Source organism: Dipteris shenzhenensis, chromosome 31 (genome assembly GCF_047967505.1).
Source record: "Dipteris shenzhenensis isolate YYH24624 ecotype China chromosome 31, Dip_SZ_1.0, whole genome shotgun sequence".
Lineage (NCBI taxonomy): Eukaryota > Viridiplantae > Streptophyta > Polypodiopsida > Gleicheniales > Dipteridaceae > Dipteris > Dipteris shenzhenensis.
This window is the reverse complement of record NC_141626.1, coordinates 37,457,961-37,468,294: the sequence shown is the minus strand read 5'-3', so window position 1 is coordinate 37,468,294 and position 10,334 is coordinate 37,457,961. Positions and strand designations below refer to the sequence as shown.

The 10,334-nt window shown below is 41.4% G+C and overlaps 1 protein-coding gene across 3 annotated transcripts in view; it reads left to right on the top strand.

Moving 5' to 3' along the window:
* The first annotated feature begins 4,341 nt into the window (after window positions 1-4,341).
* The window catches only part of LOC147881414 (serine/threonine protein phosphatase 2A 55 kDa regulatory subunit B beta isoform-like), a 67,426-nt gene continuing 61,433 nt past the window's right edge, over window positions 4,342-10,334 (top strand). For all 3 annotated transcript variants that reach the window (XM_087370085.1, XM_087370086.1, XM_087370084.1), the window contains exon 1: window positions 4,342-5,319. In XM_087370085.1, the coding sequence (XP_087226211.1) occupies window positions 5,211-5,319 (109 nt within the window). In that variant the 5' untranslated portion in view covers window positions 4,342-5,210. The remainder of the gene's footprint in view (window positions 5,320-10,334) is intronic.

The following is a 10,334-nucleotide window of genomic DNA, read 5'->3' as shown; positions in this document are numbered from 1 at the left end:
TTGAGTTATAGTTTTATCATATAAAGTTTGAGATAACTTAACCTTATATTTAAACAATCAAATTGCCACTGTGCATCATGCACTCATCAACAAGCTGCTCTTACTTCTGTCTCTGGTGGTGTTGTCACTCTAGAGAATGTGCTTTATATTCCAAGCATTCGCAAGAACCTCATTTCTATTTCACTCATAGCCACATGTGGCTTTCAGGTTCTTTTTTATGGTGTTAGGTGTGCAATGTATGATGCTACACATGCCTTTACCCATTTGTGGCATAAGAGGTTTGGACACCTCAACTTTGGAGCTTTGGTGAAGTTATATAAGGATGGTATGGTTGTTGAGCTTCCCAAAATGCATATGCCTTCAAAGCATGTTTGTGAACCATGCTTGCTTGGTAAGATGCACTATGTTGCGTTTTCCAAGGATGGGAGAGTTGGTGCCTCATGCAAGCTTTATATGGTTCATAGTGATGTTTGTGGACCCATGAGGGTTGCAGCTCTTAGAAGATTATATTATTTTGTCACTTTTATTGATGACTTCACCAGGTACACTGGGACTTTTGCCTTGAAATCCAAATTTGAAGTTTCTTCACGCTTCAAGAATTTTATTGCCTTGGCTGAGAATGAGAGTGGGTTGCACATTGCTCACCTTAATACAGATTTGGGGGGGGGGGGGGGGGGGGGGTGAATACATGTCAAAAGGAGTTTGCTATTTTTTTTGCTTCACGAGGCATACATCATTGATGCACGGTGCCTTATACTCCTCAATAGAATCCCATGGCTGAGCGAAAGAATAGGTTAGTGATGGAGATGGCTAGGTGCATGTTGAAAGGCAAACATTTGCCTAACAAGTTGTGAATGGATGCCATCAGTTGTGCCAATTACATTTTGAATGTTTGCCATGCTTGATAGGAGTATTGCCCAAATCCTTTCATGGTTGCTAGTGTTAGCTCCCAATATCTTTTGCAATGTACTAGTTTCACCAAATGCATATAAAGGATGCTTCTACATTGTCTTTTTTAGCAAAAAATTGTTTGTATATATACTCTAGGCATATTGGTCATACAAGAGTACATACAATAAGGTGCAATTATTGAAGGTTAAAAGAGTTGAGGTTGTCTAAGGGCTACTATGAGGGGTGATTTTACAAGATCTAGGGGATACTATAAGGGAATCAATCGTTGCTATCGATTGCTCTCTTATTCATTCAAAATGGTGGATGAGACATTTTGTGTGATGCCTCTAGAAAAGCCTATTGCAAGTAGTACAATTTCTAAAAGGATAAAATCAATCTGGATTAAATTGTGATGGAGGCTGTGAGGTTGAAGTGGAGGATGTGAGATAGAAGGAGGGAGTGGAGATTGTGGGATAGAAGATTGTAGAGTAATAAAGCCTAGAAGATGGAGGAAATGAGGGGAGTAGCGAAAGTTTGGAAGTTTAAAAATGTCAAAGGTTGGGAGAATTTGAAGCTTAGTTATGAGAGTATGGACGAAATTGAGCCCAAAAAAGGAGTCATTAGTGGAGTTGGTAAAGATAATATCATTTGAACCCCTTATTATTTAGGTTGGATAAAACTTACCAAAAAAACTTTTCTATTTTAGAAATAGAGATACACATTGTGATAGATGTCACTAACTACAATTGCCACAAGCCCGAAGACTAGTTGTGTATTGCATAGCTTGGACATAACACTCAACAAAGACAAGTTCACACAACTAGCAAAAAACACCTTAAAGTGCATTTGGTGAAGCTAGGACATTGTAAAAGAAATTAGGAGCTAACACAAGCAATCATGAAAGGATTTGGGCATCAAACATGGCAAACATTCAATATTGACCAAATTTCATGCTCCTCCAAGGGGTATCGAAGAATATTGGTCATACGAGAGTACATGCAATGAGGTGTAATTATTGGAGGTTAGGCAAGTTGAGGCTATCTATGGGCTACTATAAGGAGTGATTCGACAAGATCAAGGGGCTACTATAAGGGAATCCATTGTTGCCATCAATTTCTCTATTGTTGATTCAAAAGGCTGGATAAGGATTGCGATGCCTCTAAAAAAGCCTATTGCAAGTAGTATGGAATACTAAAAGGATAAAAATAGATCTGGATTGGAATGTGATGGAAGTTGTGTGATAGAATTGGATGGTGTGAGATAGAAGTGGGGGAGTGGAGATTGTGAGATAAAAGATGGTAGAGTGCCAAAGCCCAAAAGATGGAGGAGATGAGGGGAGTAGCAAGAGGTTGGAAGTTTGAAAATGTAAAAGGTTGGGAGAGTTTAGAGTTTAGTTGTGAGAGTATGGAGGAAACTAAACTCAAAAAAGGAGTCATTATTATAGTTGGTAAAGCTACTATCATTGGAAATCCTTATTATTTAGGTGGATACAACTTGTTAAAAAAAGCATTTCTAAGTTCAAAAATGGAGGTTACATTACTATAAGCCCCAAGTCTAGTTGGGGCAGTGTATAGCTTGGACATAACTTGACAAAGACAATGTTCACACAAAATGTAGAAGCATCCCTTAAGCACATTTGGTGAAGCTAGGACATTGCAAAAGAAATTGGGAGCTAACACAAGCAATCATGAAAGAAGTTGGAAGCTATCACCATCAACGATATCAAACATTCAACATAGACCAACTTTCATGCTCCTTGAAAGGCTACCTAGGCATGTTGCTCATACAAGAGTACATATGATGAGGTGAAATCATTGAAAGAGAGAGAGGGAGAGAGAGAGAGAGAGAGAGAGAGAGAGAGAGAGAGAGAGAGAGAGAGAGAGAGAGAGAGCACATACACCTATCTTTCATGAAGTATTTGTGGTTGATTAACCTTTCTAAAAGTGATAGTGTTACAATCTAGCTAGATTTAAATTTGATTTAAAGGCTCCCATTCAATCCCTATTTTCTTACTTTAAGCGATGCTCACACTTGCTTATGTAAAGAGAAACAAAGTTAATAATGATAAGATTGTATACATCAGCATTTATATTTTATCAATGGATCTTCCTCTAATTTCATCATTTCTTGGTAATGGCTAAGGCCAAGGAATCCACATCACTTCCACAAATAGAATGGGTATCTACTATTCGTATCTTTTGTTGACTAATTGACTTAGTTGTATTGGTTCTCAATCACATAAAATGTTATTAGTAATGGGCTTTAACCCCTTGCATTTTCATCACTCAATCATTCCGTAAGATATGCTTCATATGCTTATTTTGTGTTCCAATGTAAAATAATATGACCTTGAATTGGCATAAAATTTACTCTATGATCATCTTATTTTGCATAACATTAACTATAAAACAAGGATGAGGCTTAGAATTTTATGATGAGATCCCTAAAATGGTTTGCCATTATCAAGATTTCACTATGATAGTTAGCCTTGGTTTTCAAACCATGCTTTTTTTCATCACGTGAAAGTTTTTCCTTTTGTTGGCATCACATCATGTGACGATTAGTACTGGAAAGTAAAAGTCAATTTGATGTAACAAAGAATAAACAAAGAGAACATGGAAGGGGTAAAGAATAAAGAAAAAGTAAGCCCATGCACCCAACTCCCTTTGTTGATAGACAGGGAAGCTAGATTGCTTTTGTCTACGACTTGATACAAGTGTAAGGGCATTGCTCTAACATTGTGTAGTGAATGTACCTTTTCTAAATACAAATACAAACTCTCTATCTTATTAGATGTAGTAAGGGAGCCACTATACAACTAGGTTGAATCCCTTTCTAATAAGCACACTCCTTCCACCTTTGAGGGCTACTAAGGGCACATGAGGGATGTTGTGATAGATAACACTTAAAGAACTAGAAGTAAAATGGTATTTGAGATATATATAGCATACTAATTTGGTAAGGAAAGAATATACAAAATGTTGGTTGTTTAGCATTTGAAATGTTTTGATATGGAAAAAAGAGAATAGAATGGAGAGAGAGAAGAGAAGAAGATGAAAAAGGAGGAGGAGGAGAATAAGGTATTCTATGTCACAACACACAAATCCATCACCTACATGTAAGAGTTTAGCATTGGAAATGTTTTGATATGGGATAGAAGAAGAAGAAGGAGAAGGAGAAGGAGGAGAAGAAGGTGTTCTATGTCAAAAAACACAAATTCCTCCCCTAAATAGCTACAACAACCTTTAACATTTTCAAAATTCCAAACTCTTGCTACTCCCCCTGGCCTAGCTATGGTTTCACACACTCAGAGTTGACACTGTCAACATAGTCCGACGAGCTAACTCAATTGACCATGGGGTTCAACATAGGGACTTGCAGGGAAGCCAACCCGCCCCTTCATTTTAGGTGCCCAGAAATGTAGAGCCACAAATCCACGCTCTTCTGATGCATGGGCAGCAGCAACAAAAGGAGGAGGGGGAGGAGTTGGATGCAGGAAAAAGCTTAGCAGGAAAAGCTCACAAACAAAATCTCTACACCAAAACGAAGACTCAAAACCCAGAAAGAGAAACATAACTTTTCTGCTACAGAAACTCCCACTGCTTCCTCATCTGCTTTCTCTCTCTGTCTCTGTCTGTCCTTCCCTGTCTTCTCCAATCTTTTCGCTTTCCAGCTTCATCAGCAGCTCATCAAAAGTAGCTCCATCAAAAGTCATATGGCTTCATCTCCTTCTCCCCAACGAATGGAGCAGTGCTCTTTGCCTCTCCCCTCACCACCCTCGCCTTCTGCTCCTCCGCTTCCCCTTTGGCCCCTGCCTTAGAAACTCCGCCCCACTTCCCTTCCTCTTTCCCCAGCCTTACCTTTTCGCCTCGCCCACCAAGCTTCTTCTTCTCACGGTCCTTCATTACTCTGCTCTTCAGATTGCCTCTCACTTCGCCATTGCTTTACCCATTGCCCTTTTGAAACTCGCATGCCCATTACCATTGGATTCAACCGTCTTCCCCCCTCCTGGATTTCTGTTTTCAATTGCCATTTTTGTCGTTTACAGTTTTGTACCTCAAACTGTTCCGCTCGCAAACAAACTCAATGCGCCTGCCCCATCTGACTTCGATGAATGATGCCGTTTAAACTTTTCACTGCTACTCGTTTACTGCTCTTGACAAGTTAAATGGATGCTTCACTTATTCTTGTGAAATAAATGGTTGCTTCCTTTACTCTTGTCTGTAAGCTGTAAATTTCTTCCGACTCGAAACGTTGGCTCCAAAATCATCTTCATTGGAGCAAACCTTAACGATAAAACACGCCAGTGAACAATCACGATGATGATCTCTGGGGGAGCATCGGGGCCTGGGCAGGTACCACCCGCTCTGGAATGGAAATTCTCACAGGTTTTTGGAGAACGCACAGCAGGAGAGGAGATTCAAGAAGGTACCCACAAACCATTTCATCAAACAATATTGTAACCTGAAGATTGAAGGCGTTTCTGACCTCTAATTGCTAGATTTCACTGCGGCTCCTCGAGTATTCTTTCTGTTCTTAGTCTCAAATCTCCAGACCTTCTCTTCCGCTCCTCTGCTGTCCCATAATCGTTTGTGCCTCTCATTCACCTAAGCTGGGTCTCCATACACAGTTTTCCAAAGCGCATTGAAGTTCGGGAAACGGTATTCATAATATGTTCTTTTGTTTGTTGCGACCTGGTATGATGCAACAAAGATGGTCTCCTTATTCTGTTATCGCCTGTTCATCCAAATCTGCCAAACGTATTGCCAAAAAGTGTGTCACTGCTTAGGATTCTCAGAAAGTATGAAGGTATATTAAGTTTCCATTCTGCACAACCAAAGCATCTGTAAAAGTTTGTGGAAGTAGTCTCTTGTTTTTTATATGTCGTCAAAATAGTCCCTTTGTCGTAATGCAGTCTCTTTTATAGTGGTGGTCAGAAAAATGACAGCTCATTCTTAGCCGTGAACCACAAGCAGCTTGATTTCCCCAATACATTTTAAGTTTATGTTCAAACAAGGTCGAGAAAAGCTTCGAGTGGTTCTTGTTCTCATCAAAACTTAAGTTGGACTCAACAAAGCCAATTGGAGGTCGCTCCTGGTGTGCCAATTTACGTGCAGATTATCTTAATGGAAGCTGAATCTTTTTCCTTTTTGTTAATGAAACTAGCCCGATGAGCTATAGTGTGTGTCTCTTACTATCAAAACGCCACTTTTATGTCTCTGCTGTGGTTCTGTATTTATAAAATTAAACGATGCCATACCTCTAGAACCAGTATTGAGCAATTATGCCTGCGGGGAACATTTCTGTGTCATGTTAATTTGTGTTAGGATTGCTACTGCACCATATTTCTGGTAAAACTAGCTGGAATCTGCATTTATGCTTGTCAAACACTCAGAAGTTTCTACAGTTCTCTAAAATTATAGGAGTAGTTCTTCGCGTTTGTTTACCAGAGTATCTCCACGTCATACTTGCTAATGACAGATTTATCGCTAGATTTCACAAGAGATATAAGGATTGGTGTTGTATTGTATAATTGTGAGCTGGTCCCTGCTATGCATGGTGGAATTTATGGTTTAAAACCTGATGGGTGACAGTCACAAGGTTAAAATTGCACCATCAGTTTTGTTTGTTAGAACAGATTCACGTGGATATATGTCGTCTGCGGTATTAGCAGACATGCAAATTTCACCTTGTGAAGTTTCTAAGTTCCAACTTGCTGATATTGCCTTGATTCTTTCTATATGTAGCAGTGTGTGGGCCTACCAGCTATCTTTTCTAAGCTTTTTGATTAGAATTGCTCGTTCGCGAGAGACCTGATACTCTTACCTTCACTGGCAGTTGTAGCTTGGATGAAGAGAATGTGAATTACTTTTGCCAGCCTTCTCCTTAGTACTAGCTGCTGAGTTTGCCCTTCACCAGAAGTGCTGATGGAGACTCAGTACAAAGACCTTTGTATAGATGGATGGTCGTGTGTGTGGATATGTGTACGTGTGAGAGTATACATTTATATTGGGGTCTACACCTACCATTGGGTACTGATGACATCTGCGGGACTGTCACGAGGTTGAAACTGCACTAGTTGTTTTGTTTTTAGAGGCAGAGTTTAGGCATGTTCCTAGATTGACCCCCCACCCCAACACACACGTACACACTTTTTTTTGGGGATGAAATCCATGTAGCTTTTTTTGGGGGTGAAATCAATGTAACTTTATATCACAACAAGCAGTTCGCTGCAATTACATCAGAAATGTCATTATAAGCAGGAGAATCTATCTGACGAGCGTGCGCTCACACATATTTTTTGGGGGTGAAATTCATGTGAGTATATATTACAAGCAGCAGTCCCCAAAGAGGGAACATGCAAGTACAGTATCAGATCGATGCAAGACAAATTTCTATCTGACAAACACACAGACAATCATAAAAAGATTGCCTGATTGACATCTGCAAGAATGAAACCTGGAAAAAGTTGAATCTCCAAAGACACTATGATTTCTGTCTTTCCATAGAGTCCAGAGTTGCATATTGAAATGATTGATTCTCTCGCTTCCTTTGTTGAGAGGGGGTTCTGTCTCTTCAAGCCAAAGATTTCCGGACCTGGATCGTTGACAGTGGGGGCATCCTGTAATATGTGTCCTTCTCCAGCTGGGCTAAAGGATTTTGTGATCTCTTCTGGGGATGTTTGTATCGGCGATAGCTCTGTCGTCAAAGCTCGTGGTGAAGGCAACCTCGACATCATTCCCAATGGAAAAGGAGGGATGCACTCTTCTCGAGTACTGTTTGTTCCCTTTCTCGGATGCAATTTGTTGTTTGTTTATGAGACTTGCCGCCTTGGTACCACAGTATTGTTTGATGAACACTTTGTCCGGGATAAAGCGACCAGTCAGGTGGTTTAGATTGGTACAGTAAGTCATGGCATATACACTTTGTCCACGCTTTCAACGATCATTTCCTCTATTCAAGGTGACCTGTGGCACTTTCACTTTGGTCACTTGAATGTTGATGTACTCAGATGTGGTGCTCGTGAACAAATGGTCCTCGGCTTACCTGATGTGGGCTGTAAGCGCGGTCAGTGCCGATCATGTATTCAAGGGAAGCAACACCGGGACGCATTTTCAAAGTAGGCTTCACGGCGGGCTTCATTACCTCTGGTGTTGGTCCATGTTGATCTGTGTGGACCTATGACTATTGCTAGTCTTGGCAGGGCTCTCTACTTCATGCTACTGGTTGATCACTTTAGCAGGTTCATCTGGGTATACTTTCTAGCCCACAAGTCTCTGGCTTATTCTCGTTTCCGGCAATGGTGTGCCAATACTGGGACCATGCTAGCTCACCAGGAGGTTCCTCAGTTTTTGGTTGAGGCCACTGTCACAGCAGTACATATCTTGAACCGGTCTCTGAGGTCTGCTGTTCCTAAAGCAACTCCTTTTAAGGCCTATTTTGGAAAGAAGCCCGATGAATCCTATTTCCGTGTGTTTGGGTGTGATACCTTCGTCCACATTCCGAAGAAGCTGAGGGGGAGGTTAGATGTGAAGTCAACCCAGACGATCTTTGTCGGGTGCAATTCCCGATCTACAGGGTATGTGCTGTATGACCCCTCCAAGAGGGAGATTATCTTGAGCAAGGATGTCATCTTTGATTAGCAGATTCCTTCTTCGATGGTTGATGTTGACCTAGCTCTTATCCTAGAGACCGTGGATGATGATAGTAGTGATGATTCTATTCTTGCACTGCCCCCACCCCCGGCAGCTGTTCTTGATCCTCCACCGGAGAGTGACTCCGACAGTGATCCAAATGATTCCCCACCTCCCCAGGCAGCAGGGGAAAGTTCCGGGCCAGGCTCTCTGAAAGTACCCCATTGGTTGATTGAAACCTTTCGTGACTCAGGTGTCACTGATATGCCTGCTTCATGGCTTTGAGAGGAGGACAGACCCCGTGGATCCGAACAGAATAAGGAAAAGGTTCTGGAGGTAGGTCAATTATTGTTTGATGTCCCACATCCTCAAAGACAAGGAGCCTTTGAATGTTTGGGAAGCACTCTCTCAGACACACTGGAAGCACGTCATGGAGCTGGAGTTGGATTCTTTTGAGTGAAATGGGACCTAGGAGTTAGTACCGTGCCCCAAGCACCATTCAGTCATTGTGTCAAATGAGTGTACAAGACCAAGTATGCCTCGGATGGTATTGTGGATAAGCACAAAGCCCGACTTGTGGTTAAGGGATACTCACAGCGACCAAGAATTGACTATGATGACACCTTTCCCCCTACTGCCAGGATGGCCACTCTTTGGATAGTGTTAGCAGTTGCAGCTCATGAGCAGTGGCCCATTACCAGAGGGATGTTAAATCTGCATTTTTTAAAGGAAGAGTTCTATGTTGCGCAGCCGCCTGGGTTTACCAAGTCAGAAGGCATGGACTACAGGTTACATAAAGCCTTATATGGGCTTAAGCAAGCTCCTTGAATCTGGAATCAGAAAATTGATGAGTTTTCTGTATGGAAGCATTTCCACAGATCACGTGCTGAATCCCAATTTGTACATCGTCCGTCAAGGGAGTCCAATTTCCCTCATCCTGTATGTTGATGATTTGTTCACTACAGGGAGTCATGCTGATCATATTTCCGAGACCAAGGCGGCTCTTTCCCAGGCCTTTGAGATGATTGATCTCGGTCTTGTGCACTTCTTTCTAGGTTTGGAGATCTCACAGGGGCTGGGAGGATCTTTTGTGTCCCAGATTCGTTATACTTAAGAGCTTCTGGAGGCTTTTCATACGACAGAATGTTGTGCCATTTCATCACCCATGGACCCCATTACCAAATTGTCCAACTATGACAATGATCCAGTGGATGCAAGTAGATACCGCCAGTTGATCAGCTCCTTGATTTAGCTACTCAATACCGGATTGGACCTATGTTACTCTGTTGGTCTACTGAGCTCCTTCTTGCAGACACCTAAGAAGACCCATTGCTGGTATGCGGATCCTTCGCTATCTTCAAGGGTCTCGCAATCGAGGGTTGTTCTATCAGTCAGGGCATGTTGTCTAATTACTTCTCTTCTTATGTTGCTTAATTGTTTTTTTTTCATCTTAAACCGTAAATCAAGTACTTCAAAATTTCATTTAATTATTGCATCATACAGTTTCAAAGCAATTATCTTCATAGTAGAGTTTCATAACAACTTCTTACTTTTTTTTTTTTGGGTGCGTTTCCAGCATCGAAAAGGTCAAGCATGAAAATAGACTTGCACGATGATGTAACTTCAAGCCCACCAACCAGAGAAAGGCTATCCAATACACCTCCTCTACATAGTAGCCAATCTAGTGTTGGTCCCATTGTGCCTTTAGGTGAGAACTTTGTTGTCGAAGGAAACTTACTTCCCACACTATCTATAGACCCTACTATCTGAGTTCATACGACATCGTTTTGCCTTTCTTCCGGAGACAAC